Source organism: Procambarus clarkii, chromosome 56, assembly GCF_040958095.1.
Source record: "Procambarus clarkii isolate CNS0578487 chromosome 56, FALCON_Pclarkii_2.0, whole genome shotgun sequence".
Lineage (NCBI taxonomy): Eukaryota > Metazoa > Arthropoda > Malacostraca > Decapoda > Cambaridae > Procambarus > Procambarus clarkii.
Genome location: NC_091205.1, coordinates 28,966,308 through 28,980,068, shown reverse-complemented (window position 1 = coordinate 28,980,068; position 13,761 = coordinate 28,966,308). Strand labels below are relative to the sequence as shown.

The 13,761-nt window shown below is 53.0% G+C and overlaps 2 protein-coding genes across 2 annotated transcripts; one reads left to right on the top strand and one right to left on the bottom strand.

Annotated features, from left to right (window-relative positions):
* Positions 1–2,858: 2,858 nt before the first annotated feature.
* LOC138353231 (chloride intracellular channel protein 6-like) lies at positions 2,859–3,650 on the bottom strand. Its single transcript, XM_069306116.1, has one exon. It carries the CDS (start codon positions 3,648–3,650, stop codon positions 2,859–2,861), a length of 792 nt encoding a protein of 263 aa, XP_069162217.1.
* Positions 3,651–4,843: 1,193 nt separating this feature from the next.
* On the top strand, positions 4,844–8,528 carry LOC123770910 (uncharacterized transmembrane protein DDB_G0289901-like). Its single transcript, XM_069306115.1, has 3 exons — positions 4,844–4,930; positions 7,405–7,807; positions 7,903–8,528. The coding sequence occupies exons 1-3, from the start codon at positions 4,844–4,846 to the stop codon at positions 8,526–8,528; spliced, it is 1,116 nt and encodes a 371-aa protein (XP_069162216.1).
* The last annotated feature ends 5,233 nt before the right edge of the window (positions 8,529–13,761 follow it).

Genomic DNA, 13,761 nt, shown 5'->3' with positions numbered 1-13,761 from the left:
CAACACTATAGTGTATGAATGTGTGATGAGGAGTGAGGTGGTTACCGTGTTGAGATTACAGGATGATGTACTCCAGCATCACCACTGGTGGGCTGGGCCATTACATGTGGTGCAGTGGTAGTTCTCCCTGGTGTGGCAGGCGGCTGGGTGTACGCAGGCAGGCGCTCACTGCTCATAGTGTGCGTCTCACATTCAGGAGCTTCATGGGAAGTGCTTCTGCCGCTATGAGCCTCATATTGCTGCTTTTCATTTTAATTATTTCGGTGTTGTTGATCACAATATCTATGGTGATGGTCAGATTGTGTGAAGATGTAATGTGATCTTTAATGAAGTCGTGTTGTTTGTACATTGTGAGACATCTTAAAAGGAGATGCTGTCATTCTGCCTATATATTATGAACGTTAGGGCTGAGGGTCCCATAGCTGGCCAGGTAAAAGCACAGACGACATTCATCTCCTTCTAGACATTCCATTTGGTGTCTTCTTAGTCACATAACATATTGTAAACTGTATCTTCTGTTCAGTGTTGGTAGAAGTCACGTTTCTCTCAGTCATGTATTTCAGTCGTGTTATGGGCCGTTGAAAATAAGTTTCTACAGTAAAATTTATAGTTTTTTTATTATTATTTTTTACCACAAACGTGGCCACACATTTACAATGCTAACTAACATATATACATTTTCTTCTGTCCTCCATGGACAGGGTTAGAGATGTGTTAAACATATACTTCAATGGTTTATTGAACAAGCAACCGCAGTAGGTGATTCGGTGCTTTTAAAATGCTAAGCTAACCTACATACGTAAATACATAGATACACAGATTTACTTATGCCCCTACATAAAGTGTTCGATGTGTCTTTTACATAGTGTCATTAATGTGCATTTACAAAGGTGAAATGTAATTCTGATCAGCTTCCATATATACTTTATACACATACACACACACACATATACGTACATATACATATATACACACACACATGCATTCACATACATTTGTATCTTTTACTCTGACAGGGTGAGATAGCTGATAAAGAAACTAGTGTGCAATTAAGCACTTAATCACTGAAGGTGATGAAGGTGCTTTTACAAGCTCAGGTTATATAGTTACATCACATACATTGTATAATTGATATATTACATGGTTAATCTTGGGTACAAGTCCAATATATCATCAAGTGTTCCAGTACTCATATAGTAATTACACAGTTCAGCATACCTTAGCCCAGGAGGGCGAAAGTCAGTCAGTATGGGACATTCTACAATATAATGTTCAAGAGAGTGCATGTTTTCTCTTTCATAAAGTTGACACATTGTGTACTCGACATTTGGGTTTTGAGAAAGCTGCCAGATACGTCTATATGCCAGGCGTATTCTGGCCACTATAACATCACATTGCCGGGTTCTTGTTCTATTAGTCCCATATGTGAATGTCTCCTCACGATATCTATCATAATATTTAATGCTACAACTTTCAGGTCTTTGTGAATTTGTTAGGTCTGTGAGATCTTCATTAGATATTTGTTTAAGTATTTATTTTAAGTATTTGTTTAAGTAATTTACAGGTGAGAGGTTGTACGTTTCTGTAGTAAAGTTTTATAGGTGAGAGAGGTTGTGTAGTGTTGACCTCTTCATCAGCCGGAGCATGGCAGTTCACTTGCCATTTGATGATATATTGCTCCTCTATACACCAGTGAACACAGCAGCAGCCTGCGTCAATATTGTCGTGAGGCGGAAGCACACCTCCAGTCAGTGTGGCCCCCGTCGTTCATCCCAGACGTCTCGTGCATTACCAGCGTTAGACTGGCACAATATTAACTGGAGACAGTTGTTATATGTTGAATGATGGTCGAGCAGTAAAAGCGCTCTGGCAGCCCTGAAATGTCTAGGTCATGATCTTCACAATACAGAGTTACCTTCCAAGTATAGTGGAGTCGGAAAATTGTTGGGTTTTGCGATGCAATGATTCTATTTTTGACCCATAGAACCAATACTGAATCCGGGTCCCTTCCCGTCACCCGACGGTAGTGTGTCGTGTATCTTAATGTGCCGTGTACCGTAACATGTGTACCTTAACTTGTTTGTACACAAGGGCATTGGACTGAATTCGTCGCCAGGTGTGCACTAAGTTCACACTGATGCATATGCACACATGTGCACAGTCCTTGCACGAGCCCAGAACTACCGTGAACTACTACCACAATGGCTGCCATAGTGTGTCACTGTAGGCTTCTACAAGGACCAGAACTCTGAGTGTCTGGGAAACATCTATTCACTGAAGCTGTAGCAGCAAGTTATCTTGAGGTTATCTTGAGATGATTTCGGGGCTTTAGAGTCCCCGCGGCCCGGTCCTCGACCAGGCCTCCACCCGCAGGAAGCAGCCCGTGACACCTGACTAACACCCAGGTACCTATTTTACTGCTAGGTAACAGGGGCATAGGGTGAAAGAAACTCTGCCCATTGTTTCTGGCCAGCACCCGGGATCGAACCCAGGACCACAGGATCACAAGTCCAGTGTACTGTCCGCTCGGCCGACCGGCTCCATGTTGCAGCATGTTGTTGCAGAAAAAAATAATGGGGATGGTAGGAGAGGAAAAGATTAAAGTATTCAGTGAGAATCCACAAGGTCTTCTTTGTATACTCTTTATTTTCTTCTTCGAGGCTGTGGGTCCCTACAATTGTACCAGAGATGGTACCACATAATATTATAATATATATATATATATATATATATATATATATATATATATATATATATATATATATATATATATATATACGCACATGATGTGTATGGGAAAAGCGTATTTCTTCAAATAAATTCAGCATAGTTTTGTACTTTGTAAGCGTCAAGTATCGTCACCCCCGACTGTTGTGGCCGACTGACACCCCGAGCTGCACAACCAGCTGAATAACCACGTGATCACCCACCATGTCATCACTCACCACGTGATCACCCACCACGTGATCACCCTCCACGTGATCACCCACCACGTGATCACCCTCCACGTGATCACCCACCACGTGATCACCCTCCACGTGATCACCCACCACGCCATCACCCACCACGTCATCACCCACCACGTCATCACCCACCACGTCATCACCCTCCACGTGATCACCCACCACGTGATCACCCACCACGTGATCACCCACCACGTGATCACCCTCCACGTGATCACCCACCACGTCATCACCCACCACGTCATCACCCACCACGTCATCACCCACCACGTCATCACCCACCACGTCATCACCCACCACGTCATCACCCTCCACGTCATCACCCTCCACGTCATCACCCTCCACGTCATCACCCTCCACGGCATCACCCACCTCGTCATCACCCACCACGCCATCACCCACCACGTCATCACCCACCACGTCATCACCCACCACGTCATCACCCACCACGTCATCACCCACCACGTCATCACCCACCACGTCATCACCCACCACGTCATCACCCACCACGTCATCACCCACCACGTCATCACCCTCCACGTCATCACCCTCCACGTGATCACCCACCACGGCATCACCCACCTCGTCATCACCCACCACGCCATCACCCACCACGTCATCACCCACCACGTGCTTGTCAGAGACTGTTACGTGACGCGTCACAGTTGGCAGGTCACCTGCGGCCATTACCTGGTGGAGTCACTGCCAGCTGAGAGAACAATCGCCGTCATCGCCTCAAGACGAGTTGGTCCACTCCGAGACATCCGTCCTCGTTAGCTAACGAGGTGTGAGCCTCCCTCCCCAGCCTCAACGTGGGCAAGGAAGCTCGACCAATACTTGCGTGTATTCTATCATTTTAGACATTTAAGACATTACAATTTATACATTATAAAGTTGTGTAAGGTCATTAACTATACACCAAACTGTAATGTATAGACATAAACTTGGTTAGGTTAGATGTTTACTTTTTGTTGACAATTGTTTCTATTGACAGCAAATATTTCTAGTAAGTGGGTGAATGATTTACAGAGTTGTAATTCGAACAGAGGACATGATCGAAGTGTTCGAGATAAATTCGTGCATCATCAGTTGTGAGTCGTTTGTGAAATGTTTTTCGTTCATAAACATATGAGGTTTAACAGCTGCAGTAACGAGCATTTCGTCATTGGCTGAAAGAAAGTTTCCTGAATCGGTTTTGAACTGTTGAAGTGACACACGGCTTGAACTATTGAAGTGACACACGGCTTGAACTGTTGAAGTGACACACGGCTTGAACTGTTGAAGTGACACACGGCTTGAACTGTTGAAGTGACACCCGGCTTGAACTGTTGAAGTGACACACGGCTTGAACTGTTGCAGTGACACACGGCTTGAACTGTTGAAGTGACACACGGCTTGAACTGTTGAAGTGACACACGGCTTGAACTGTTGAAGTGACACACGGCTTGAACTGTTGAAGTGACACACGGCTTGAACTGTTGAAGTGACACCCGGCTTGAACTGTTGAAGTGACACACGGCTTGAACTGTTGAAGTGACACACGGCTTGAACTGTTGAAGTGACACCCGGCTTGAACTGTTGAAGTGACACACGGCTTGAACTGTTGAAGTGACACACGGCTTGAACTATTGAAGTGACACACGGCTTGAACTGTTGAAGTGACACACGGCTTGAACTGTTGAAGTGACACACGGCTTGAACTGTTGAAGTGACACCCGGCTTGAACTGTTGAAGTGACACCCGGCTTGAACTATTCTCTGATGCCAATCCCAAACTCTGAGATTTAGACAAATCTTTCTTGTAGCAACGTTAGACATCCTCACACGTTAATACCTGCTTGATGGGGTTCTGGGAGTTGTTCTACTCCCCAGCCCGACCCCATGCTAACCCCACGCCAGCGGCCCCACGGGTCACTCAACCGTCCCAGCGGCCCCACGGGTCACTCAACCGTCCCAGCGGCCCCACGGGTCACTCAACCGTCCCAGCGGCCCCACGGGTCACTCAACCGTCCCAGCGGCCCCACGGGTCACTCAACCGTCCCAGCGGCCCCACGGGTCACTCAACCGTCCCAGCGGCCCCACGGGTCACTCAACCGTCCCAGCGGCCCCACGGGTCACTCAACCGTCCCAGCGGCCCCACGGGTCACTCAACCGTCCCAGCGGCCCCACGGGTCACTCAACCGTCCCAGCGGCCCCACGGGTCACTCAACCGTCCCAGCGGCCCCACGGGTCACTCAACCGTCCCAGCGGCCCCACGGGTCACTCAACCGTCCCAGCGGCCCCACGGGTCACTCAACCGTCCCAGCGGCCCCACGGGTCACTCAACCGTCCCAGCGGCCCCACGGGTCACTCAACCGTCCCAGCGGCCCCACGGGTCACTCAACCGTCCCAGCGGCCCCACGGGTCACTCAACCGTCCCAGCGGCCCCACGGGTCACTCAACCGTCCCAGCGGCCCCACGGGTCACTCAACCGTCCCAGCGGCCCCACGGGTCACTCAACCGTCCCAGCGGCCCCACGGGTCACTCAACCGTCCCAGCGGCCCCACGGGTCACTCAACCGTCCCAGCGGCCCCACGGGTCACTCAACCGTCCCAGCGGCCCCACGGGACACTCAACCGTCCCAGCGGCCCCACGGGTCACTCAACCGTCCCAGCGGCCCCACGGGTCACTCAACCGTCCCAGCGGCCCCACGGGTCACTCAACCGTCCCAGCGGCCCCACGGGTCACTCAACCGTCCCAGCGGCCCCACGGGTCACTCAACCGTCCCAGCGGCCCCACGGGTCACTCAACCGTCCCAGCGGCCCCACGGGTCACTCAACCGTCCCAGCGGCCCCACGGGTCACTCAACCGTCCCAGCGGCCCCACGGGTCACTCAACCGTCCCAGCGGCCCCACGGGTCACTCAACCGTCCCAGCGGCCCCACGGGTCACTCAACCGTCCCAGCGGCCCCACGGGTCACTCAACCGTCCCAGCGGCCCCACGGGTCACTCAACCGTCCCAGCGGCCCCACGGGTCACTCAACCGTCCCAGCGGCCCCACGGGTCACTCAACCGTCCCAGCGGCCCCACGGGTCACTCAACCGTCCCAGCGGCCCCACGGGTCACTCAACCGTCCCAGCGGCCCCACGGGTCACTCAACCGTCCCAGCGGCCCCACGGGTCACTCAACCGTCCCAGCGGCCCCACGGGTCACTCAACCGTCCCAGCGGCCCCACGGGTCACTCAACCGTCCCAGCGGCCCCACGGGTCACTCAACCGTCCCAGCGGCCCCACGGGTCACTCAACCGTCCCAGCGGCCCCACGGGTCACTCAACCGTCCCAGCGGCCCCACGGGTCACTCAACCGTCCCAGCGGCCCCACGGGTCACTCAACCGTCCCAGCGGCCCCACGGGTCACTCAACCGTCCCAGCGGCCCCACGGGTCACTCAACCGTCCCAGCGGCCCCACGGGTCACTCAACCGTCCCAGCGGCCCCACGGGTCACTCAACCGTCCCAGCGGCCCCACGGGTCACTCAACCGTCCCAGCGGCCCCACGGGTCACTCAACCGTCCCAGCGGCCCCACGGGTCACTCAACCGTCCCAGCGGCCCCACGGGTCACTCAACCGTCCCAGCGGCCCCACGGGTCACTCAACCGTCCCAGCGGCCCCACGGGTCACTCAACCGTCCCAGCGGCCCCACGGGTCACTCAACCGTCCCAGCGGCCCCACGGGTCACTCAACCGTCCCAGCGGCCCCACGGGTCACTCAACCGTCCCAGCGGCCCCACGGGTCACTCAACCGTCCCAGCGGCCCCACGGGTCACTCAACCGTCCCAGCGGCCCCACGGGTCACTCAACCGTCCCAGCGGCCCCACGGGTCACTCAACCGTCCCAGCGGCCCCACGGGTCACTCAACCGTCCCAGCGGCCCCACGGGTCACTCAACCGTCCCAGCGGCCCCACGGGTCACTCAACCGTCCCAGCGACCCCACGGGTCACTCAACCGTCCCAGCGGCCCCACGGGTCACTCAACCGTCCCAGCGGCCCCACGGGTCACTCAACCGTCCCAGCGGCCCCACGGGTCACTCAACCGTCCCAGCGACCCCACGGGTCACTCAACCGTCCCAGCGGCCCCACGGGTCACTCAACCGTCCCAGCGGCCCCACGGGTCACTCAACCGTCCCAGCGGCCCCACGGGTCACTCAACCGTCCCAGCGGCCCCACGGGTCACTCAACCGTCCCAGCGGCCCCACGGGTCACTCAACCGTCCCAGCGGCCCCACGGGTCACTCAACCGTCCCAGCGACCCCACGGGTCACTCAACCGTCCCAGCGGCCCCACGGGTCACTCAACCGTCCCAGCGGCCCCGCGGGTCACTCAACCGTCCCAGCGACCCCACGGGTCACTCAACCGTCCCAGCGACTATTCCAGTTCTTTGAAATAATTATGAACGACCAAATGTTCTCAGGAGGATGGTGAGGCATCAGGCAAGGACCGTAGTGAGGCATCAGGCAAGGACCGTAGTGGTGCATCAGGCAAGGACCGTAGTGGTGCATCAGGCAAGGACCGTAGTGGTGCATCAGGCAAGGACCGTAGTGAGGCATCAGGCAAGGACCGTAGTGGTGCATCAGGCAAGGACCGTAGTGGTGCATCAGGCAAGGACCGTAGTGGTGCATCAGGCAAGGACCGTAGTGGTGCATCAGGCAAGGACCGTAGTGGTGCATCAGGCAAGGACCGTAGTGGTGCATCAGGCAAGGACCGTAGTGGTGCATCAGGCAAGGACCGTAGTGGTGCATCAGGCAAGGACCGTAGTGGTGCATCAGGCAAGGACCGTAGTGGTGCATCAGGCAAGGACCGTAGTGGTGCATCAGGCAAGGACCGTAGTGATGTGATTGGCAAACATTCTGGTGCCCGGCATGTATGGAGAGTGGCCAAGTGAGCTGCTTGGTGACTGGTCTGGTAACAGCCCTGGTGACTGGTCTGGTAACAGCCCTGGTGACTGGTCTGGTAACAGCCCTGGTGACTGGTCTGGTAACAGCCCTGGTGACTGGTCTGGTAACAGCGCTGGTGACTGGTCTGGTAACAGCCCTGGTGACTGGTCTGGTAACAGCCCTGGTGACTGGTCTGGTAACAGCCCTGGTGACTGGTCTGGTAACAGCGCTGGTGACTGGTCTGGTAACAGCCCTGGTGACTGGTCTGGTAACAGCCCTGGTGACTGGTCTGGTAACAGCCCTGGTGACTGGTCTGGTAACAGCCCTGGTGACTGAGGCGAGAGGTGCTGGGAACCCGGTGAATGTCCTGATGACCGATACACCTCCCCAGCCCGGCCTGGTGACCGACGCACCTCCCCAGCCCGGCCTGGTGACCGACGCACCTCCCCAGCCCGGCATGGTGACCGACGCACCTCCCCAGCCCGGCCTGGTGACCGACGCTCCTCCCCAGCCCGGCCTGGTGACCGACGCTCCTCCCCAGCCTGGCCTGGTGACCGATGCACCTCCCCAGCCCGGCCTGGTGACCGACGCACCTCCCCAGCCCGGCCTGGTGACCGACGCTCCTCCCCAGCCCGGCCTGGTGACCTTGGGTGGCTGGTGACTTGGAATATTGTATAGATATTTTGAAGTGGAAGTGTGGGAGTGGTGTTGGGGTGAGGGTGAGGGAGTGGTGTTGGGGTGAGGGTGTGGGAGTGGTGTTGGGGTGAGGGTGTGGGAGTGGTGTTGGGGTGAGGGTGAGGGAGTGGTGTTGGGGTGAGGGTGTGGGAGTGGTGTTGGGGTGAGGGTGTGGGAGTGGTGTTGGGGTGAGGGTGTGGGAGTGGTGTTGGGGTGAGGGTGTGGGAGTGGGGTTGGGGTGAGGGTGTGGGAGTGGGGTTGGGGTGAGGGTGTGGGAGTGGTGTTGGGGTGAGGGTGTGGGAGTGGTGTTGGGGTGAGGGTGTGGGAGTGGTGTTGGGGTGAGGGTGTGGGAGTGGTGTTGGGGTGAGGGTGTGGGAGTGGTGTTGGGGTGAGGGTGTGGGAGTGGTGTTGGGGTGAGGGTGTGGGAGTGGTGTTGGGGTGAGGGTGTGGGAGTGGGGTTGGGGTGAGGGTGAGGGAGTGGGGTTGGGGTGAGGGTGAGGGAGTGGGGTTGGGGTGAGGGTGTGGGAGTGGGGTTGGGGTGAGGGTGAGGGAGTGGTGTTGGGGTGAGGGTGAGGGAGTGGTGTTGGGGTGAGGGTGAGGGAGTGGTGTTGGGGTGAGGGTGTGGGAGTGGTGTTGGGGTGAGGGTGTGGGAGTGGGGTTGGGGTGAGGGTGAGGGAGTGGGGTTGGGGTGAGGGTGTGGGAGTGGTGTTGGGGTGAGGGTGAGGGAGTGGGGTTGGGGTGAGGGTGTGGGAGTGGTGTTGGGGTGAGGGTGAGGGAGTGGTGTTGGGGTGAGGGTGAGGGAGTGGTGTTGGGGTGAGGGTGAGGGAGTGGTGTTGGGGTGAGGGTGAGGGAGTGGTGTTGGGGTGAGGGTGAGGGAGTGGTGTTGGGGTGAGGGTGAGGGAGTGGTGTTGGGGTGAGGGTGAGGGAGTGGTGTTGGGGTGAGGGTGTGGGAGTGGTGTTGGGGTGAGGGTGAGGGAGTGGTGTTGGGGTGAGGGTGTGGGAGTGGTGTTGGGGTGAAGGTGTGGGAGTGGGGTTGGGGTGAGGGTGAGGGAGTGGGGTTGGTGTGAGGGTATGGGAGTGGGGTTGGTGTGAGGGTATGGGAGTGGGGTTGGTGTGAGGGTATGGGAGTGGGGTTGGTGTGAGGGTATGGGAGTGGGGTTGGTGTGAGGGTGAGGGAGTGGGGTTGGTGTAAGGGTGTGTGAGTGGAGTTTGGGTAAGCACAGAAGTCGGGTTTAGGTAAGGGGTAGGTAAGGGGTGGTGTTTGGGTAAGTGTAAGGTAGGGTAGAAGGGGTGAAGGCCTGCGCGGGGAGTAAGGCAGCTATGGGAGGTGTTAGAAGAGATATGTAGAGGGGTCGGAGCTGGCCTCTGTATCGCTAATAGGGTGAGTGCTTTCATGTATTCCTGCCGGGAATGTTTGTTTGTTTTATTCATTAGTGTGTGTGTGTGTACTCACCTAGTTGTGCTTGCGGGGGTTGAGCTCTGGCTCTTTGGTCCCGCCTCTCAACCGTCAATCAACTGATGTACAGGTTCCTGAGCCTATTGGGCTCTATCATATCTACACTTGAAACTGTGTATGGAGTCAGCCTCCACCACATCACTTCCTAATGCATTCCATTTGTCAACCACTCTGACACTAAAAAAGTTCTTTCTAATATCTCTGTGGCTCATTTGGACACTCAGTTTCCACCTGTGTCCCCTTATGCGTGTGCCCCGTGTGTTAAATAGCCTGCCTTTATCTACCCTATCAATTCCCTTCAGAATCTTGAATGTGGTGATCATGTCCCCCCCTAACTCTTCTGTCTTCCAACGAAGTGAGGTTTAATTCCCGTAGTCTCTCCTCGTAGCTCATACCTCTCAGCTCGGGTACTAGTCTGGTGGCAAATCTTTGAACCTTTTCCAGTTTAGTCTTATCCTTGACTAGATATGGACTCCATGCTGGGGCTGCATACTCCAGGATTGGCCTGACATATGTGGTATACAAAGTTCTGAATAATTCTTTACACAAGTTTCTGAATGTCGTTCGTATGTTGGCCAGCCTGGCATATGCCGCTGATGTTATCCTTTTGATATGGGCTGCAGAAGACAGGTCTGGTGTGATATCAACCCCCAAGTCTTTTTCTTTCTCTGACTCCTGAAGAATTTCCTCTCCCAGATGATACCTTGTATCTGGCCTCCTGCTCCCTACACCTATCTTCATTACATTACATTTCGTTGGGTTAAACTCTAACAACCATTTGTTCGACTATTCCTTCAGCTTGTCTAGGTCTTCTTGAAGCCTCAAACAGTCCTCTTCTGTCTTAATCCTTCTCATAATTTTGGCATCATCCGCAAACATTGAGAGAAATGAATCTATATCCTCCGGGAGATCATTTACATATATCAGAAACATGATAGGACCGAGTACAGAGCCCTGTGGGACTCCACTGGTGACTTCACGCCAATCGGAGGTCTCACCTCTCACCGTAACTCTCTGCTTCCTATTGCTTAGGTACTCCCTTATCCACTGGAGCACCTTACCAGCTACACCAGCTTGTCTCTCCAGCTTATGTACCAGCCTCTTATGCGGTACTGTGTCAAAGGCTTTCCGACAATCCAAGAAAATGCAGTCAGCCCGGCCCTCTCTTTCTTGCTTAATCTTTGTCACCTGGTCGTAGAATTCTATTAAGCCAGTCAGGCAAGATTTACCCTCCCTGAACCCATGTTGGCGATTTGTCACGAAGTCCCTTCTCTCCAGATCTGTTACCAGGTTTTTTCTCACGATCTTCTCCATCACCTTGCATGGTATACAAGTTAAGGACACTGGCCTGTAGTTCAGTGCCTCTTGCCTGTCGCCCTTTTTGTATATTGGGACTGCATTCGCCGTCTTCCATATTTCTGGTAGGTCTCTCGTCTCCAGTGACCTACTATACACTATGGAGAGTGGCAAGCAAAGTGCCTCTGCACTCTCTTTCAGTACCCATGGTGAGATCCCGTCTGGACCAACAGCCTTTCTAACATCCAAATCCAACAGGTGTCTCTTGAGCTCCTCTCTCGTAATTTCGAACCCTTCCAAGGCCGCCTGGTTTATTTTCTTTTCTCTTAGCACAGTGACCTCACCTTGTTCTGTTTTGAAGACCTCCTGGAACCTCTTGTTGAGTTCATCACACACCTCTTTGTCATTCTCTGTATACCTGTCCTCGCCTGTTCTAAGTTTCACTAACTGTTCTTTCACTGTTGTTTTCCTTCTGATGTGACTGTGGAGTAGCTTTGGTTCGGTCTCGGCTTTGTTTGCTATATCATTTTCATAACTTTTCTCTGCTTTTCTTCTCACCCTGACGTACTCACTCCTGGTTCTCTGGTATCTCTCTCTGCTTTCTGGTGTTCTGATATTCCGGAAGTTCCTCCAGGCCCTTTTGTTCAGTACCTTTGCTTCCATACATGCCCTATTATACCATGGATTCTTCTTTTGCTTTTCGGATTTTTTCTTTTGGGCCGGATGTATCTGCTTACTGCCTCCTGACACTTTTGGGTGACATAGTCCATCATATCTTGTACATACTTAGCTCTCAGGTCTGTGTCCCAAAGTATTTCCCTTAGGAAGCTTCTCATCTCCTCATAATTTCCTACTCGGAATGCCAGCCTTTTGTTTCCTAGTTCTTTTTTGGGGGAGATAATTCCTAGCTCTACCAGGTACTCAAAGTTCAATACACTGTGATCACTCATGCCCAAGGGCGCTTCCATCTGGACTTCCCTTATATCCTACTCATTTAGGGTAAATATCAAATCAAGCATTGCTGGTTCATCTTCTCTCATTCTTGTTGGTTCCTTGATGTGCTGGCTTAGAAAGTTTCTTGTTGCCACGTCCAGCAGCTTAGCTCTCCATGTTTCTGGTCCTCCATGCGGGTCTCTATTCTCCTAATCTATCTTCCCATGGTTGAAGTCTCCCATGATTAGTAATCCAGATCCATTCCTGCTAGCAACAAAAGCTGCTCTCTCTATTATGTTAATAGTGGCCATGTTTTTTCTATCATATTCCTGTCTGGGTCTTCTGTTATTTGGTGGTGGATTATATATGAGTACGACTATAATTTTTTGCCCTCCAGTTGTTATTGTACTTGTTATGTAGTCACTGAAACCTTCACATCCCTGAACAACCATCTCCTCAAAATCCCAGCCTTTTCTTACCAGCAGAGCTACACCACCACCACCTCTTCCTTCCCTCTCTTTCCTCATAACATAATAGTCCTGTGGGAACACTGCATTGTGTGTGTGTGTGTGTGTGTGTGTGTGTGTGTGTGTGTGTGTGTGTGTGTGTGTGTGTGTGTGTGTGTGTGTACTCACCTAGTTGTGCTTGCCGGGGTTGAGCTCTGGCTCTTTGGTCCCGCCTCTCAACCGTCAATCAACAGGTGTACAGGTTCCTGAGCCTATTGGGCTCTATCATATCTACACTTGAAACTGTGTATGGAGTCAGCCTCCACCACATCACTTCCTAATGCATTCCATTTGTCAACCACTCTGACACTAAAAAAGTTATTTCTAATATCTCTGTGGCTCATTTGGGCGCTCAGTTTCCACCTGTGTCCTTTTGTGCGTGTGCCCCTTGTGTTAAATAGCCTGTCTTTATCTACCCTATTAATTCCCTTCAGAATCTTGAATGTGGTGATCATGTCCCCCCTAACTCTTTTGTCTTCCAGCGAAGTGAGGTTTAATTCCCGTAGTCTCTCCTCGTAGCTCATACCTCTCAGCTCGGGTACTAGTCTGGTGGCAAATCTTTGAACCTTTTCCAGTTTAGTCTTATCCTTGACGAGATATGGACTCCATGCTGGGGACTGCATACTCCAGGATTGGCCTGACATATGTGGTATACAAAGTTCTGAATGATTCTTTACACAAGTTTCTGAATGCCGTTCGTATGTTGGCCAGCCTGGCATATGCCGCTGATGTTATCCTCTTGATATGGGCTGCAAGAGACAGGTCTGGTGTGATATCAACCCCCAAGTTTTTTTCTTTCTCTGACTCCTGAAGAATTTCCTCTCTCAGATGATACCTTGTATCTGGCCTCCTGCTCCCTACACCTATCTTCATTATATTACATTTGGTTGGGTTAAACTCTAACAACCACTTGTTCAACCATTCCTTCAGTTTGTCTAGGTCTTCTTGAAGCCTCAAACAGTCTTCTTCTGCCTTAATCCTTAATGTGTGTGTGTGTACGTGAGTGTATGTGAAAGTGAGTGTGAGTG

What these genes read in the sequence shown, in the direction of transcription:
- LOC138353231 (XM_069306116.1), bottom strand. Translation starts at nt 3,650, where the DNA reads ATGGCCGCAGGTGACCTGCCAACTGTGACGCGTCACGTAACAGTCTCT.
- LOC123770910 (XM_069306115.1), top strand. Translation starts at nt 4,844, where the DNA reads ATGCTAACCCCACGCCAGCGGCCCCACGGGTCACTCAACCGTCCCAGC. An exon ending in CCGTCCCAGCGGCCCCACGG is followed by an intron (nt 4,931 to 7,404) that starts GTCACTCAACCG and finishes AAATGTTCTCAG; the next exon opens with GAGGATGGTGAGGCATCAGG. An exon ending in GGACCGTAGTGGTGCATCAG is followed by an intron (nt 7,808 to 7,902) that starts GCAAGGACCGTA and finishes GTCTGGTAACAG; the next exon opens with CCCTGGTGACTGGTCTGGTA.